This window comes from Choristoneura fumiferana, chromosome 19, assembly GCF_025370935.1.
Source record: "Choristoneura fumiferana chromosome 19, NRCan_CFum_1, whole genome shotgun sequence".
In the NCBI taxonomy this organism is placed as follows: Eukaryota; Metazoa; Arthropoda; class Insecta; order Lepidoptera; family Tortricidae; genus Choristoneura; species Choristoneura fumiferana.
Genome location: NC_133490.1, coordinates 3,648,527 through 3,668,035, shown reverse-complemented (window position 1 = coordinate 3,668,035; position 19,509 = coordinate 3,648,527). Strand labels below are relative to the sequence as shown.

General features: G+C 37.5%; 1 protein-coding gene across 2 annotated transcripts in view; it reads right to left on the bottom strand.

Annotated features, from left to right (window-relative positions):
• Positions 1 to 18,568, bottom strand: part of LOC141438840 (uncharacterized) — a 486,697-nt gene extending 468,129 nt beyond the window's left edge. For both annotated transcript variants that reach the window (XM_074102860.1, XM_074102861.1), the window contains exons 1-2: positions 18,401 to 18,568; positions 12,090 to 12,331 (exon numbers count right to left, since the gene is read on the bottom strand). In XM_074102860.1, coding sequence (XP_073958961.1) covers positions 12,090 to 12,270 — 181 coding nt within the window. In that variant the 5' untranslated portion in view covers positions 12,271 to 12,331; positions 18,401 to 18,568. The remainder of the gene's footprint in view (positions 1 to 12,089; positions 12,332 to 18,400) is intronic.
• Between the last annotated feature and the right edge of the window lie 941 nt (positions 18,569 to 19,509).

The window sequence follows — 19,509 nt, the reverse complement described above, 5'->3', positions numbered from 1 at the left end:
TGTTATGGTATCTATCTACCTATCTATCTGTTTAGATTTGTTGTGTATGTGTATTGTATGTGTTAGTTTTATGTATTCTTGATACAGCTCTAATCTACTGTAAATTGCACCACCTGCTAAAATGTATTCCTTATTTCTGTCCCTTGTAAAGGTTGCCTGGAAGAGATCGCTCTGAAGCGATAAGGCCGCCTATTGCTTACCTTAGAAAATCTCTATGTATATACTTGTGTTCTCTGTACAGTTTACTGTATTGGTGTGCAATAAAGAGTTATTGTATTGTATTGTATTGTAAGGAACCCTAAAAAAGCTAAATTGCGGGTTAGAAAGGTAAACAATGCTTTAGTTCGGTTGTCTTAAGATTTTCATGTTACGTCTCAGCGACATGAATAACACTGCCGCTGCTTCATCAAAGTTGCGCGCGCGTGTAGCGCCGCATTAGGTGTCGTAACTCGAATTTGAATGAGACAAATGTCGCGGCTGCGGCGACAGGGTTAAGTCCGCGTTAGACACGGAGCGGGTTGAGATTTTATGTATCGCGCGGCGCGTACGGGCTATTGAGATCGCGCAATGCAACAGAAGAACAGCGCGTTCGCTAGACCGGCAATTTGGCTGATTTGGGACCATTTTGTGACATACATTTTGCATTTTGCAGGTGTCCGCCCGGATTGCTACCACCATCTTGCTCGCTAATCCTGCCGTGAAGCAGCAGTGCTTGCACTGTTGTGTTTCGGCGTGGAGAGTAAGACAGCCGGTGAAATTACTGGCACTTGAGGTATCCCATCTTAGGCCTCTAGGTTGGCAACGCATCTGCAATACTGGTTTATGGGTGGTGGTGATCTCTTACCATCAGGAGACCCACTTGCTCGTTTGCCATCCAGTGGAATAAAAAAAAAATACAACTTTTTAAATTTTATTTTCTTTTTATTTCGTACGTTGTCACGAAAAGACACTGCGACCCCCTTAAGGGTCGTCCGCGACCCCTTGGGGGTCGCGACTCACAGATTGAAAACACACACACACACACAGACGTGTGCGTCTCTCTCTCTCTCTCTGTGTGTGTGTGTGTGTGTGTGTGTGTGTGTGTGTTTGTTATTTCATTTCTTCAGGCGTTATTTTGCGGAGGTTTATTTTAGTTAGTTTATTGCTACTTTAATCTGTTTAGTGGACGTTTAATAACGGACAAATAAGGTAATAATATTGTAGTTCATATGTGTTTGTTAATTTACGTTAAAACGGCATTGTTTCGGCTAGGTCTATCCGCTCAAGCAAAGCCCCAGCCTTACCAGCAGCTCGCTGAATACTTGTTTGTCCCAACTCACTCCGCTGAAACCAATTTGTCAATTTCACAGCTTACGACTCCGATCATATAATTTGGGAACTAAAAACATAGGTTACTTAGTTTTGCTGTCGTGACAAGACGCTCAGAAGTTCAGACGTTACGCAAAGAAGTAACAAACATGCAGACACACAAATTTATACTAAACACCGAGACTAGAAAATAAACATTTCTATTTAACTTGCCCTATTTGTTCTGTGGTTTTTGAGTCAAATACTGCAAGTTCATTTTGACCCACTTTCAGTGGTCGGATTGACTTGAAATTTGGTATACATATGTAAGTTGTATAACAATGTATTAACAGTCAAGAAAAAGTGCAATCAGTAAAAAAACCACGTATGAAAAATGTTTTTTTTTTTATTTTTAACAGAAACTTACCTCTATGAATTATGTCTACCCCGGCCCGAACCTGGTACCATCAGCCAAATAAGTGGTCTACCAATTTTTAAACAAGTTCCTATCAAATTAATATGTAGCTAAAGCCGAACTTTTAAGTTGACAGACACATCTTTTGGCATTATTGATTAGATTAGAATAGATTAGATTAGATTTATTTATTACCTAATGAAAAATACATTATAAATACATGTCAGGTAATTATAAGAAATTCACAAAAGGATCGTCAAATTGTATACAAAATAATAATAATAATAATAGGTATATGATAGTGGTAAATTAAAACACATTGTCAGCCAAAATAAAATTAGAATTAAATTAAAAATAATAATAATAATAATCCTGGGTAAAACATGGACAAAAAGTTAAAATTAGGTACAATGTCAAGACGATAAAATTAAATAAAAAATTAAACTTAGTCCACAAAATTAATATTGTTTTATGACATGCAAACGATTATCAACTCTAGGGTGGTAGACCACATATTTGGCTGATGGTACCTTAATCTTCGTAGTCAAGTTATTTTACTCGGCTCCGTTCGTCAAAGTAGGAATAAGGTAGTTGACAAGCGAATTATTACTTAAACTAGATGACTGATGATCGTGCGCAAGTTATCTTATTTTAATAGCGCTATCCATTGCCCTTGCTCTCGGCTGCGCCGCTCGGTCAGCGCACAAAGAGTCATTTATTTTTGTAATTAATCAAGTTTGGTAATCACAGACCTGCCATCGTAGTAGACGATGCAAGTGAATCCACTGAATTCTTGAAGATGGTGCTGATTTCGTCAGAGTAACCAGCAACCGGGAGCGCTCCGATAGAGACTTGAGTAATAAGTGTGGTAAGTACTAAAATAAATATTCCTGACACTGTACTAGAATGAACTAAATATTCCCATCTCGATACACACCTGTGTCTGGCACACGCGATGGAAAGAGAAAACGCGTAGGCATGGATGGAATATAGGTTTTTGCATGTAGGTATAGTCTAAATTATATCGTAGCATGCATTGTATTACTAAGGTATTACAGTTCATGTTTCGATATTTTTGATCACCTTGGCCGCTCCAAAATATCTAATGGCGACTGTACTAAAGTAACAAGGAGACTTTTCGTTTGTACGCATTTTCAGTTAACTACTTAAAAAGTTTGCCGGCATAATATGCTCAGATTAGAGTCGTAAAAACTCTTTTCACGTCTCTTTGATATGAATTCCTTTATAAGGTAAATATCGTTTCTCATAAGGCCGGCAACAAACTAGCATTCCCCATATTGCTGTAGATGTCACTTTTAGAATTTTGTTTTATTGCGAACCAGCATGCCACTGTGTAAACTATGTATGTACATATATTTAATAATAATTTGTAAATGTTATATACAATTTGGATGCACATATTTTGTGGATTTACATTTTTATAGGGTGCTAATACTTTTGGCCAAGAATATAGTAGTTTAATTGAGCTTACTAAGTCTATATCCTTGGTCTGTCTGTGTACGTAATCACATCGATTAGCAATGGGCGATCCAGCGCACAATTACACAGATACGCCCATATTTTTAATTTACTACGGTAGAAACATCTAGTTAGAAAGGTCGAAAAAAATAGCATTATTACACCGCTGGACCACACAAAACTTTAAAACTTATGAATTTAAAGCTTTTGATAAATGTTCATTTAATCATCAACAAAAAAAAACAATTTTTAAATACAAAATGCGAGCATTAAGATGTATGAAACACTGGTTAGTTAGTAACAATAACAGAAAGCCCTGAAACTCATGTCTTAAATCGAGTTTAGCTTGACATGTTTCGGGCGGATTCGTAGCCCTTCTTCTTAGGAGCAACGCGACTCGGCGGCTGCTGCAACACGCTTAGAAGTTTGATTTTTTTTCACTGCCCCTGCGGGTACCTACCATACCTTAGTATTTAATACTAATTACAGCTTGATACTGATACCACCACGTCTTCCTGATAAAAGCGTCTTGCAAACATTTGATTTTAGTCAATCTTAATCTTCTTACAAGACAAGAGTACACAAAATAAAGTAAACAATAACACGAAAATTCGCCTTTGTACTCCTCTTTGTGTATTTGCATTTTAATATTAAATGTTTTATGTGCAATAAACAGTTTACCCACATACATTCATTCATACAATAGAAATTGCGGAAAAGTTACGAAAAAAGGACACACAGCACAAACTTGTACTCCTAATTGGTCAAAATTAAACGGTGCGGTGGTGGTAGATTTTACGTAAAACGCTGGAGTGATTTTATAACAAATTTTAGATTGCGCTGTATCCATTTATTACTCTTTTTGTGTAATAATACTTCTAAGATTTGTATGGTAGCCGGAATTGAATACAAACAGTTGCAATACAAATGGTACTAAGCGAAAGTACGTGGGAACTTTGTTTATGCTCGCTTTCTATTCATTACTATGTTTAAGAAGAAAACCTGTAAATCTACTGTTTTAAAAAAACTGTTAAATATTTGTGATATAAGTCGTTAAAAAACAATGAAACGCAATAAAAAGGTTACTTTTTTAACTTAACTAAAATAAAAAAAGCCTCGTAGAGTTCCTTGCAGGGTTTTTCTCAACAGAGGTTTTTTCTGTGGTAGATTTTTTTTACTTTCATAAGTTCTTGTGATAGCCTAAATCAAATAAAGGTATTCAGACTTGGACTTTGGCTTTTGCGAGGGGTATTACGTACGCGAAATAAACTCGATTGGAAACTGTGGACTCTGGCTGATGATGATGATGATGAATCTTTAAGGGGTCCTTAAAAATTCTGAGCACACAGTTCGTGCCATACCGTCCCTCTCACTCTCCTTTTTAATACGTATAGCGTGAGCGGGCCAGCATGACACTAAGTTTAATCGAGCTTCGTAGTGTAAGGTCTATTTTGTTTAAACCGACTCACTCAAATGACGCATGCGTAGTTAGTTTAATTTATAACTGTTACTTGGAATGCTCTTAACAATAACAGCCCTTTTTAAACAAACAAATCTAACAGCTTTGTTTACGTGGCAACTGACGAACTCCAGAGCTGATTTGGTTGAGACTGACTTAAGGTTCCAGGTTCCGTATACTTTAATTAACCGAGCGGCAAATATTCTGGGGGCTACTACGATATTCGAAAATCGTCCCTTTCACTCTCGTATTAAATAATATTAGCGTCAGCGGGACGGCAAGATACGAAGTTCGAGTTTTTCACTTCGTAGTATACCCCCTCAAATGTATGCAATAACAGAAACTGACATGAGCTTCTATGGTTGTGTAGATGAAAAACAGGGTCGGTATTTCCATGTCGGTATTATCCGAGCCGGTAAAGAGTGCCACCTGTCAAAACTATCGAGTCAAAGACACAAATTCTTTTTAATGTTTTTTATTCTGGACTATGGAACAACCCGTAACCGACCGGACTGTCGTAATTTGGCGGTAAAGAAAACTCTTTAATTTTTTTAAATTAATGGATGCTACTTAAAAATCTGATATTTTTTTCTGTTAATTATAAAAGTTATTCTTATCGATAAAAAGAGTTTAAGTGCTTCTAAAATTTTCATCCATTCCCCATTGATTTTTTTCGTTTCCTAAGGACCCCTAAACCAATGTAATTATCAACACCGGTATATCACTCGTGTTTGTTTACGACCAATCCGCTTCCGGTGCTATAACAGCTCTATAACTGCTGCATAACACTTCCCAGGACCAATCGGGTTTACAGCTAAATGGTACTTTTATGGTTAGTTGAGTGCTTAAACGCTAGGTGGAGGAAACTGAAGAGTTAGAGAACAGACCAGTACAGTCGATGTCTTTTATTCTTATAGAAAGAAACACGATTGACAAACGTTAGACACATGTACAAAGAATAAATGTTTGAGTTGAGTCTCTTAGTTATTTTTCATCACACTTCCTCGTAAACAGTGTCGTAACATGCAGGCTACCTTGATTGTAATCCCCCAAATAAAACCCTCGACCTTAATGTGCTTGTCATGAAACCCGTGGTCGGTAAATGAGTCATTGTGCCTACTGATGCTGCTGCGCGCGCTGCTGCAGGGCCACATGCACACGCACGTTGTAGCGCATGCTGCGGGAGGGGGAGGGCAGCGCTGCCAAAAGCGCAGCCTATGGTATCGCCAATATTTGGAACAATTATATTTTATTTATTTTAGAAATATAAAAATTTACTCGCAAATGTGATGAAAAACATTGTATGTCGCACGGGCGGTACTAGAATTACGAACATTGACTCATTAAAGACCTCGGGCTTCTAATAGACTCTCGTTCGTAATTCCTTATTTACCGCCCTTAAGACACAATGTACTAATATTTTCTATATAAAATACCCTGATTTTCATCATCCCAAAAACACTCTAATGCCTAGAGGTAAATTAATATTTACCTTAATAAAGCCACTAAAACAAATAAAATTCAACATGGTTACTTCATTTCCATAAGATTCCTGCGAATCTGCATAACTCCTTCCTACACCAAGTTCTATTCAAATTTCACTCAGATTCTCATTTGCACGGCGTACATTACCCGTTTATTGCGTTACGGCTAAAGCTAGTCCAAGAAAGCGAGCGATGTATAATGCGCCACGTAACTTCTCGCAACGAGTTCCAGGTGCTAGAAATTGTAAATTAGCGGACACACTGCCATGTAGTTTCGTAAACAAAATCGAAGAGATGTAATTCATCTGTTACTTTAAGTGATATAAATAATTAAACAACTAATGAACATACAAAATCAAAAAATATTTTACAAAAAGCATTTTTAAACTATGCCATTGACTTGTCAGTCGTATATGTAGGTCCCAGGAGACAGTTCTTCGCGTTGAATGACCAGGTTAAAACGTTGGCAGAAATATCTTCCTCCTGCCTTCTGGTCGCCAGTCGGAAAAACCAGGCGCGAAGAAATCTCTTTTACTAGTTACTTGGCGCCTGGACCCCATGGGCTTAAAGTTCCGACTCCAAACGGTGCAAATACATAACTCTGCCCTATACAGACATATTTGTGCCATTTGAGATCTTCAGCAGCCGAGGCCGCCGCACCTGCTCGGGTGGAATTGGTGGTAACGAGAACAGGTAAAAAAAAATTCGCTACAGTCTCATACGCCCGTACTTACTACGTAATTTATTGACTGTTCATTATTTTTCTGTTACACAATAGTTCTTGTAGTAACAAAACGGCCTAGCCACATATTTTGACTTTGACTTAGGTGTGTTAGTTTGTGAAGTTAGGGCTTGTAGAGTTAGATGCTTGGCTCTTTATGGTATCGTCTTGGCAAAATTTACATGAGAATGCTTATAATGCTTAGAATGGTGGCATACCGTTTGGCATAAAAAAGTGGCTCAAGAGAAAGTTTTTGAGCACCGTACGTACTTAGATTGGTTTTTTGGAATCTTTTTGTATTTTTTTTTTATTTCAATTCCAAATTTTTTGTAACTTTTACGGTCATCCCGTAAAAGTACCCGGCGCCGGTCAGCGCTGGTCTTATTTTTCTGGTTTTTCTGTGCATCTATATTTCAGCTTGTATTTTCGACACCGTACGTACACTATATCCACAGTTTCGGCGGATATATTTATAAACTTTGATTACCTTCTCGACGCACCAGTCGCCTCTGTGTCCCTCAAAATCGCTGCATCGCGGTGCCCGTAGCGGAATAGTTATCGTCTCAATTTGAATAACTACAAAATTATGCGCCAGCCCCTTAACGCATTGTTACGGCTGCTCTTTTAGCTATTTACCGGTTAATTTAACGGTTAAAATAAGGTAGTGTTGAATTTAAAAGTGCTGAAAATTGTCCGGTATTTTTGTTGGGGTATGAATACAGATTGGACGCTACTGTTTTGGAGTAGGCGGAATGTATTGAATTAAATTGAAATATGGTTATAATCGTTCTTCTCTGCTATAAAAATAGTGATGTAAGCGAGGCGTTAAGCCGCGTTTCCACCAGAGATGTGCGAGGATGTATTGCGAAGGATATGTTTTTCATTAACCAATAGAAACGCTTCATTTACACATTCTCGCACAGCATATCTCTGGTGGAAATAGCTGAGCGGAGCGAAGCGAGGTAAATGAAGCGTTGCTATTGGTTAATGAAAAACATATTCCTTGCACCACATCCTCGAACATCTCTGGTGGAAACGCTGCTTTAGCGTGAGAAGTAAGGTAAAGTAGGGTATCACCGCAGGGCGCAGGCCTCAGAATAAAAGGGCTGTAGAGTGTTATTCCCGCGCGGCCCTAGTGCGGATTGGGAAACACAAAGGCAAGAAATTAAATCGTGTTTCTTTAAAAAAAATGCGTATCGAAATAGTCTTTAAAAGTAAAACATAAACCAAATAAATATATAAAAAAAGAAGAAGTATGCCGTGTACGTAGAGATTTGAACTGTTGACCTACAATCCACAAGTCCAACACTATACGACTGAACCACCACGCCGATGACAGAGCTATCGGAATTGCCGATTCCTAATTAAAATTCGAAAACAAGCTTTTTCTCACAAATATGACGAAGCTAGATCAATGGTTCACCCCCGAAATCCTCCTCTTAGCAAACTTTCAAAATCCCCGACTTAAAAAATATTTCATTCATGCAACTAGATTTAAATCGGCGGTTGATTGGTCACTTTGTTACTCGTTAGCTCATCGGCTCCGCAATGAAATGGTAGTTACGTGAAATTAGTACCATAATGTAAATTCGGATTTATGCATGCGTTTGAGCTGATCTAGTGTGTGCTGATTTTTGGATTGAGCGTTCACTTTGCACTGATTTACATATTACAAACGTTTAGCACTTGCAGCTAGCGCTGGGTTTGATCTCAATGTGTCGTCTTATAAAGTAACCTAAACTGATTTACAAGGCAAAAACGTTTGCTTGTGTGTGTGTGTTTGTTTAAACAAAAACAACTAAGCTAATTTAAAACTGCTTAGGAATGGAATTTGCTCCCATTGTCAGTATATACAACATAGGTCTCTTCAAGGTTAAGGTTAGGCTGTTACTGAACCAGTGATACACCTTTGACTCATCTGCACTTTTCATCTGTAGTTTAATATTAAAAAAACCAAGAGCCATATTATAGCAGGCTTCCACGAGGTCAAATGCCGTGGCGGTCTGATTCCGATGAAGTTCTTCCCAGATAGAAATATGGTATGTACACACAAAAGAAAAGGATAAAGAACAATTACGCCGTACCGACAAAAGCGCTAACTTTGAAGTAACATGATTGATCTCTATAATCCGACCGTCTAAATACATGTAAATTCCAAACTATTTGTGGGATCATTACTACTAGCAAATCTGGGACGACAAATGACCCAAAACGTTTCACTTACCCCCAAGCACTCATTACTCAAAAAACATCTTAACCCCAATTCATTAACCCTTAACAAATTTCTTTCCTTAATCAAAGTTTTATCAACGTAATACCTACTCTAGTAAATCGCCGGGACTGAAGAAAAAACGCGCTGACTAATACCAGCAATCAGTCTCGCAAAAAGTCCTTACTGGAGGCCTTTTGGACAGACGGCTGTGTCACCGTGGATATATATAAATGGGGAATCACCTATAGCGCTATATTTAGGCATATTATGTGATCTACTACTTCAACTTTGTTTTTAGTTCTTAATAACAGTAATTTTGTTAAGTTGTTCCTCCAAAAGTGCCTTGCATTGGTGATGGCATGGAAGCATTGGTAAAAATTATCAAATACATGCTGATACGGTTAAAATGAAGGAGAAAACACATGGCACATTAACCTCGTGGACCCTGAAACACGTCTAGGGCGTAACTAAAAAAAGTCTGTTAAAAAAGTCAGGTCCCAGGAAAATATAATCTATTACGTCCACCATACGTTTAGTTTCTTATAAAATGATATTGTAAAGTTGATGATTTTTGAGTTGTTCGGCAAATGAGCCTTACTTTGGTGGTAGTGTGGAAGCATTGGTAAAAATCATCAAAGGCATCCCGATATAAGGAAGTTAGATTAAAAAGGAGCAAGTTAATGAGTAGAGCTGTTTCCATAGCAATTTCATTTTTTCCTGACAGCGAAGTAAACTATAGAAAAAGTGATATTCACTTCTCCGTAATTACTAAACTTTTTTATGAGACAAGAAATACGAGAAGAAACATTTGGGTTATCTAATAATAAAAGTTAATTGAATCTTAGGCTGAGTGGTACTAAAAAATGGACCACGAAAACCGTTAACCTAACAAAACCATTATAAGTTGGGAAAAATCCATTATGACATGAAAATTAGTAGAAATACTGAGACAATAAAAAAACATGGGATAAATACGGTTTTGATGTCGTTAAAGTTCCTTGACCAAGTTAAACGTTTCTCTTAGAAATGCCATTTAATCTGTATACTGCGTTGCAGGCAAAGTTAGTGTTAACAGCCAAATAATAGAAGCATTACAGTTCTGAAACACTCCAAGTGAGCAAACTGTTCCGTATCGGCTGTACAATAATTCTACATGAAGGAATGAGACAGAGTTGAGTGTATTTTAAAAATAGCGGCGAATTAGTGAGTCATTAGCGCCGGTAAAGATTTTGTAAAATTCAAGTTATAAAAACATCACAGAAATAAACAGGGAACTAAAAAGGAATTGTCTGTCTATTTACTTCATTTAAGCTATTTGCTTACTAAAAACTGAGTCTTGGTAAAAACTTTACGCCTAGACTCGCCAAGCGGTCACAGCGGAAGACCAGCGTTGCCGACACTATGCTGAGCAGAACCGACACTGATGCTGAGCGGGTGGAACCGTTTCGCGACTTCGCAAAAACGTGATTTAATTTTTATTTTGTTTTTTGTACTAACTACAGATTACAATTATTATTTTTATTAGACATTAGCAAAAAAACGGCAAAAAAATAAACTTTCTTGTATGGAAATTTCAAGTGTCTAACTATTACGGCTCAAGAGATAGAGATCTGTGACAGACGGACGGACAGACAGACAGACAGACAGACAGTGGTCTCAGTAATAGGGTTCCGTTCTATAATATTTTTTAAATTAATACGTGTACAATATTTTTTGATTAACTGACGCACTACTTAGATTTTTTTAGGAAAAAAGTCAATGGCTCCTTGTTCAAAGATCCGGGAGATATTTCTAAAAAAAACTACCACTTTTCGACAAGTTTCTGCAACTTTCACATCGCACCACACCTTCGGCTAAGCCGTTTTCTTACGAACAATAAAGGCGAATGGATCATCGAAGATTTACTCGGGCGAGCTAAATTAAGCCTCAAGCTACCCAAAAAAGTTGGCCGTCACACAAAGGGCACCTGAACTCCATAATTACAGAGTTCTTTAATTAATAACGAACCAACTTGATCTATCGCAAAGTTTCACAGGATTTGAGTTTCCTGATAACAAGAGTCAAAAATGCCGAGTGATTAAACAGAGGGGGTCGTTTGTTCGCTCCTGTAATTTTTGTCGGGGATTCAGAAGATTTCATTATAGATGTCGCTGTTGTAACTGACTTTTAATTGAAAAATAATGAATTTTTAGTGACTTTAAAAAGAATGAACTTTTTCTTAGCCATTATTGTCATCTATACAATTCCTTACGCTGGTAACAGGCCACCTCTCAGGAAGAGAGGTATTGGGCTGTAATTTCTACGCGTGCCTACTTATATAAGAAACACCTACGTGTCATTCAGCGTTTACCTTTACTTGCCCGAATTTCACTTGCCATACCAACGTTTGCCATAAAATATATAACCGTGCTGATGAAATGACTATTTCAGAAATAAATTACTTTAAGGCAAAATAAATTACTTTATGGCAAATGAAAATTCTAGAAAACGATACTTTCGGGCATATGAAATTCGGGCAAACGATAGAGAACCGTCATTCAGACATTATGGCAACTCGCTGTGGAACACTCAAAGGCTCCGTCCAGTCAGGCGACAGCTCGCTAAGTCCGGCAAACTGCCTTCACTATTAAAGGCGTGAATGACGGTGTACAAGTTGCCCGAAACAATTACTTCGGCTCCATCGTTAGACATTTTTAATTGTCTTTTTGAGCACACATTCTACACTTTTGACGAGTTCTCTAACTTTCAGCCAAAGACTTCTACTTACTGAAAATGTATTATTGAATTAAATACGTGTACCTACCTTAAATAATGAACAAATGAATTTAACAAAATGTCAAGTAATAATGATATTACCAAGGATATATGGAGTATGAGTATGGTATGGACCTCAAAAAAGTAACATCTGGCTCAACTAGGGTAAAATGGCGCATGATGAAGAATGTTAAAATCAATGTCACTTCTGGACCAGCATTCCACTGAATGCTTCGATGACGATCACTTTCTTTACTACTTAAGCAGTACAGACTTACCTCCATCTTCCGGAATGTTGAGTAACTTCTTAGCCCCAGGACTGGGCCCACGCACCGCCGACAGCGCGCGTTGCAGCGTCTCACTCATCTGCTTCCCGCTCGCACATTGGCCCAACAACAACACCAACACGACACACTTCACTTGCACTCTCACTCTGCGACTGGAGTCCTGCTTGCCCATCTCGGCCTTGCCCAAATGTTTGACGGCATGGGCTACTGGCTCATGTTAAGCCGAAGGACATCTGTGGAAGAAAGAGAGAGATGGTTAGAAACAGTAAAAGAATACTGGCTTTTGCCCGCGATTTCATTTGCCAACAATCCGTCTATCGCTGTACCATGGGACACGGGGTGCTTGCCCTGCTGCCTACTCGATGCACGTACAAAATTCTACCGAATTTCCAACTTTAACATTATGTGTGGTGTTTATTTATGTAAAAGTTGAGGAGGATTTCCACATGAAACAAATGGTGCACAAACGTAGCTGGGGTACATATCAGCTCATATAAGGCACTTGTCCCACCGCCGACGATGAGCGAGAAGCGAGCAGAGCGAGTAACTAGATACGAGTGGGCGAGCAGCGAGAAGCGAGTGTTCGAGCACGACGGGCGATTACTCGCTCCACTCGCTCGAGCCGGGCGGCCGCCAAGCTAATAGCGCTGAGCGAGTATCGCTGAGCTAGTTTTATAGCTCAGCGAGTTTTATAGCTCTTGTCGCTGCGACAAAAGATGTAAGAGCGAGTTCTCGCCGGCAGTGTGAACTGCCAGCGATCAACTATTAATATATATGTTTCTTTTACTCACACAGGATCTTACATCTTTTGTTCGTTTCTTGAGCGAGAAAATAGTCGATAGCCAATCGTTTCCTCGCCGGCGGTGAGACAACTGCCTAATTATTGAAAGCATAATGTAACACTTGTCGGCTATGATTCCGAGTGCATTAGTGGTTCACGGTGGACACAGGCCGCGTCCAACTGAAGCAACCGGAGGTCTATAGGGGAGGTCTATGCCCAACAGTGGACGTCCTACGGCTGATATAATGATCATTGAATTTAAATTGCGAATCAACACATCCACAAAAATTTTAAATGACTCGTACAAAGTTGCCGAGAGGAAATCAGAAATGACTTGCAATTGAAGGAAAGATTTACGCGACAGCAAAAAAACTGTCAAAATATGGACATTTCCGTCGGTGGCAGTAATGAGATGGGCGATACTGATACGGAATACTTTTTCTGCAACATTTTTATTGATTTTCTGCCAATTAGGTCGGATCCAGGCTGAATTTGTTGTTGCAATGAAATGGAATTCGAGATTGACCTATATTCATTTAAAAAATAAAATATTAAATCAGCATTCGTAGTAGCGTTTAACGTGGACATAAAGCATTCGTCTCTTTCCTTTTTCAGAAAGGGACATGTGATTTATATTTAAACTAAGAGTAATTAAGTAAACCTAGCGCGCTCGACTTTTAGCAATGTCGATGGTATAAACTCAATCGTCACGGCAGTTTTAATCACAGAAATAATTAACTGTTTGGCTATTTCTGCTATTAATGTGCACTATTGTGCACACGTGAATTGGCATTGGTCTCAAAAAACTTTTTTTTTCTTCATAAAATAGGCCAATTTAAGACATCTATTTCATTGATTTGGTTTTTAGTTGGGTTTTAATTTTTTTATCCCATTTATAAGTTACCGGAATTATAGATACCTAACCAAGAGCTAACCACAGTTGCCATGGCGTTAAAAGCTAAGTTCATCTTTGCCCGTCACAATTATAAAAAAAAAGTAGTGTTAGTGTTAGGATTATAGGCGGTTTAGTTACATAACGTTTATTTACGATGAAGGTCAAACAAAGGTCAAACGTTATTTTGCAAATATACATACGAATTTAGTATTTTTTTACTAGAATGTTATAAATTATTAATAAATCTATTCCTCGAAAGGTTTTGGAATTAGAACACATTACAAAAAAGTGATCAATGCCAATTATGTTTCGATAGGTTCAAAATGATAAAGGTAAAAATTTAATGTCCTGTCTCAATCACAATATCTACAAACACCTATTTTGTAACTCCCGACGCAAAAAGAGGGCTATCTGTCTGTCTATGGCATCGCAGCTCTCAAAGGGATTGAGCGATTTCGATGCGGTTTTATAATGTGAAACGGTCCTGATATCAGGTCAATAAAGGTTTCTACGGAAAAATCGCTAGATGGTGTTAGCATCGACAGGACCTTTCGACGTTACTCATTAACCAATCACAAATGTGACAGGTGTCGAAGCAAAGCGTTTCATTAGGGATCTGGGGCGGCGTATTGAGGGGCAGGGGCGGCGACCCGCGCTCCGGTTCTATCTGGTGCAGCGTATATCTTTAGCGGTTCAGCGGGGCAATGCGGCAAGTATTTATGGTACGTCTGGGTCTGGGTTGCAGTTGCATCGGTCCGGGGATTGCTTAGGGGTTTAGGTTAAGTTAGGTTAGACTAATGACTAAGCATGTTGCGGATCTACAATTTGTTTTGTTGACGAAGCCTGTTGCGGATATTGCGTTGTTGATTAATATTTTTCTTTAATGTGACACTAATGTCAAAGTTGTCAAACGGACCTAACAATGCTAGCGCCAACTATCCTGTCACGGAAACCTTCCATAGGCTCCGGCTTTACTGAGGCGGAGACGAGCGGAGCGGAGAGGAGACGTGTAAGGATCGATCAATCATATAAGTTGAATCCAAATCTCGTCTCTGCCTCATTATCATCAGACGTATAAGGCTTCGCTCGCCTCCGCCTCAGTGGAGCCGAAGCCTTACACAAAAAGATAACGTTAGAAATATGATAGTAAATACACAAAAAAAGATAACACTAGAAAAGATAGTAAAGTTGTTATTGTGTTTGTGATAAAGTAGTATCTATTTGTTTTGTGATAAGATTGTGATGGGAAAATAAACACTGACACAAAATATTTGTCAACAGCGCTTAATCTGATTTGTAGCTAAATAATAATTATTAATGGAACAATCCTAGATCTAATCTATCTATAGCTGTTCTTTAGTACAAATATCGATAGGCCTATCGAAAGCTCGGAATGAGACAGTTCAGCTGACACAGTGCGCTATTGATATAGGTAGTATTGCTTTCTAAAACTGCGATAGTATGGATAGAATTATACTCTGTAACAGGACATATTGCCATGCGGAAAAAGTTAAGGTCACGCGTGAGCAAAGTAATTGATTTAGTTCATTGAAAAATATCGATTGTAACACTAAAATGAAGTATTTTATTCTATAGTCCTTTTTTCCCGCTCAGCGCTTGGTTATCTTTCGTAGCTCTGGTGGAAGCACATCCTTACGCTGAAAACATTTCTTTCGTGTTTAAAGAGGCGTTTTCAAAAGAGAGATAATTAAATTGAGATAAAATCATCAAAGGACGTTTTTCGTCGGACAAAATTGTTTGTCCGGAAAATTAATTACGATAGGCAAAGACAGCAAGGTATATAACACGGAATAAAACGAAAAACTGTTATATACATTATGGGCCTATATTTTCCAATATTTGGGTAGTATGGGTCCAAGTTTTACCTGAAAGTTCCAGGTTATTTTTAATAAAAAGTGTTTTAAAATTAATCAGTCATCTAAAAGCAGATAGTTGAGTTGCTTTGATTTTTGATTGAACTTGTAAAGATTTTTCGTTGAAATTTCGATTCAAAATGTAACCTCTTTAATGTACAGTTTAACCATTGATCGATGAATAGAATCACAATTGAAAAATCCTAAAATATTATAAAATAAAAGATGAATATTATAAAATGAATGAGAGGGACGATGCGATACGATCTTCGATTTACAAATTTCGAAATAGCCACTCAGCAATGCGTTGTGGAAGGCAAGGAGTAACTATGCCACGCGCCATATAAATCTGCCTAAAAGTTCATTACTTAATAAGTCCAAATGTCAGTAGTGATTAAGTAGTGCAACCATTGTTGATTCAAATAAAGATATTTTCATTTTTATTTTCATTAATATTCAGTTTTGATGCATTTTTGAGATACATTTTTTATGCGACGTCTTTACGTTACTCCCGGATTGTGTTCGAATCGCTTAACGGTATATTGCCTATTCAATTATTGGAATTATACCTTTATAGTTTTTGTGGTACTAGTCGTGGCAATGAACTTATAGGCAAAGTTGGGCGGCGGAAGGTATACCACACTATTTTCCTCAAGAAAGTCGCCATGCAGGTCACCACTGATTCTCAATGACCACAACTACTCTATCAAAAGTACAGTTTGCAGGTGGTAGGACCTTGTGCAAGGTCCGCCCGGATTGCTACCACCATCTTGCTCGCTAACCCTGCCGTGAAGCAGCAGTGCTTGCACTGTTGTGTTTCGGCGTGGAGAGTAAGACAGCCAGTGAAATTACTGGCACGTGAGGTATCCCATCTTAGGCCTCTAGGTTGGCAACGCATCTGCAATACCCCTGGTGTTGCAGATGTTTATGGGCGGTGGTGATCTCTTACCATCAGGAGACCCACTTGCTCGTTTGCCATCCAGTCGAATAAAAAAAAAAACAAGAGTGCATCGTCTTAGATCATCATAATTACGTTCAGTACCAGCAAATGGCAAGAGAATGGCACGAAAATATTAAACTGGGATCCACAGCTCGGAACGGTTACGCTAACTAAATATTATTTCAAAAGTATTGCTCTCTCCTTTGCTTCTGCTTTGACTAGTGTTACCACAAATCCAGAGTTATTTCAGACTTAATAAAAACTACAAATTATGCAAAGTGAGCAATGTATTCGCTTGTAGTTCATTGTGTAAACTATTTTCTGTTATACTCAATTCTAATGATATCATAGATGACAAAGTATGTGAAGGTGCTTGTTTGTTACTAAATCATGCAATATTTACTATGGAATATTTAGTACGGAAGACATTAACATTTATTGTAAGTTCAAACTTCTTTATTTGCAATATAAAACAAATACTAGCATGCAAATGTTATCAATTATTTGAAAGAAAAGTTTTTACATCATAATACTGATCCTTGCGTAATAAATTTCCCCCCCTAACGTAATATAGTTAACGGCCCCTAATATAGTTTTATATGCTTAGTCCTGCACTGATACAGATTTGACGTTTAAACATAGATAGACTAGAAGCTGTGTATATGTGTATTTGTTATATGGTAGGCAATTCAATATTATCAACTACTAAACTACAAAATGCCTTATCGCTCGGATGAGATGTTGTTAAGATTCTGTTTCAGAAAGGATCACCGTTAGTTGAGTTCCTAATACAACTTACAAAAAAAATACAAAACAAAATAAAGTTGTATATACAAAATAAACCGTGTACACATTGGCAGGTGAGGCGAAAATTTATATTTCACTAGTAATTATGTTTGAATTGTAATTTTAATAGTTGAAGAAATTAATTTCACTGGTTAATTCTATAATAATTAATATGTACTTATAAGGTGGAACAGACGAGTGCAATCGAATCGTCCTATCTTTTCACATAGCATAGATGTGTCCTGTACTTTATAATAACATGGAATTCCTAGTCATAAGAGCTTCAGCGCAAAGGGGCAATTTCTAGTTAATTTCATTCCGAACAAAACGTCTTTGTAGTAATTTTAATATTTAACTTAGTTCTTTGAGTATGTAATACTGGGAAAACCTTAGACGTAAAAGAAAAAACTGGCCAAGAGCGTGTCGGACACGCCCAACATAGGGTTCCGTAGCCATTACGAAAAAATCAAGTAATATTTCGTTAAGGATTTGGTATTATGTACGGAATCTTCCAAGCTTAGGTATATTTTATACCTTAGGCTCCTATTTACTCTTAAACTATTTACCAATAATTCTGAAGTAATCTTAGCCGTCCTAATTTTCCTTGTAAATTTGATATATACCTACTACCATCGCGACCCACCCAACTGTTTAGATTTTAGGGGGGGGGGACGCTCGATTTTAATCAAATTATACTCGATTTTAATGACTAACAACAAACAGAACCCACGATACTAACGCCATCTAGCGATATTCTACCTGTCAAGAAACCTTCATACTAGTATCGGATTGACTAAATAAGTACAGTAAATACATAAGCTCATTATTCGAATTTATTTAATTTTCATTTTGATTTCTTTTAATGAATTCATTTTTCTCATAAATCCTTCATACAAGTATCGGATTGACTAAATAAGTACAGTAAATACATAAAATCTCCATCGCAGAATCTTTGCATTTAAAATAATAAAAAAATAGTAAAGAAAATACTGGCATACAACATAAAATGCCATGTACGATACGTACCAGTAAAAAAAAACAATATCCAAACTCCGAATGGCAATCCAGAAACAAAACACAACACTTAACTTTCAACACACACGCGCGTAAAAAACCGAGTAAATTCAATTAAAAGCAGTTAAAAACAAACGAAATCCACAAACGCATCGTATCATAGCGCGAAACCGAACGCAACTAACCTAAAAGATTCTAAAAGCTGCGTTCGAAACATAAAATTTGACCGCCGATAAACGTCCATGCACCAAAGGAACTCGGTGTTCGAAATCCAAACTGCGGTTCCACAAATCTAAATCGAACTGATTCCAATCTTATTCCGTTAACATAAACACCACTGACAAGTTTGACAGATGAAAGATTAATTTGTAAATGTCGTAGGAACGGAACGCAAGCATCCTTTGTATTGTATTTTATACCTGCGCTTCGTCCCTTTTTTTTCTCGCTGGCCAGCACGTGGTTGTGACCTTTTACAAGCATAAGTATTCACCTTAAAAATTACAAAGTCCTTACGAAATCAAGGGCGCAGCAACAGATTTAACGGCAATGTTAATTTTGTAATTTCTCGCTAACTATCAAAAATTCTGCAGCAAAATAATATGCATTTGGAATACCGTTAATACATTCTCAGTAATTTCATTATGTATCATTAAAATACTCATTCAGCGAGAAGCGAGAGATAATATTATGGTTCAAATGAAATAGTGTTCAATGTTTAATTTAGTCAGCATAGTTTTTATGACGTTAGCTGACTAAAGTAATAAAATTTCACGTTTCATATACTGTACAAACACAGAACGTCAGTACGTTAGTGAAATATGTGGTTTGAGTCGTCAAATGTTAATATTCTCTATATTACTATTTGTCAAAAGGATAAGAGAAACTTTATTGCGTAATACCTAGTTCCATGTATACTTATTCTTAGCTTTCAAAGCTATCTTGCGTATGTTAAATTTATCTTAACTTTTTTTACAAATTAGTGATTTTTGCAAAAGAGCAGTCAATTTCGTGGTACTCGACAGTAACGTTAGACAGAACATGATGAATGGTGTGAAATTAAAATACAGGCGCTTGACAGAAGTTAGTTGGTAGGAAGAAGAAGGTAAATAGGTAGTAGGTAG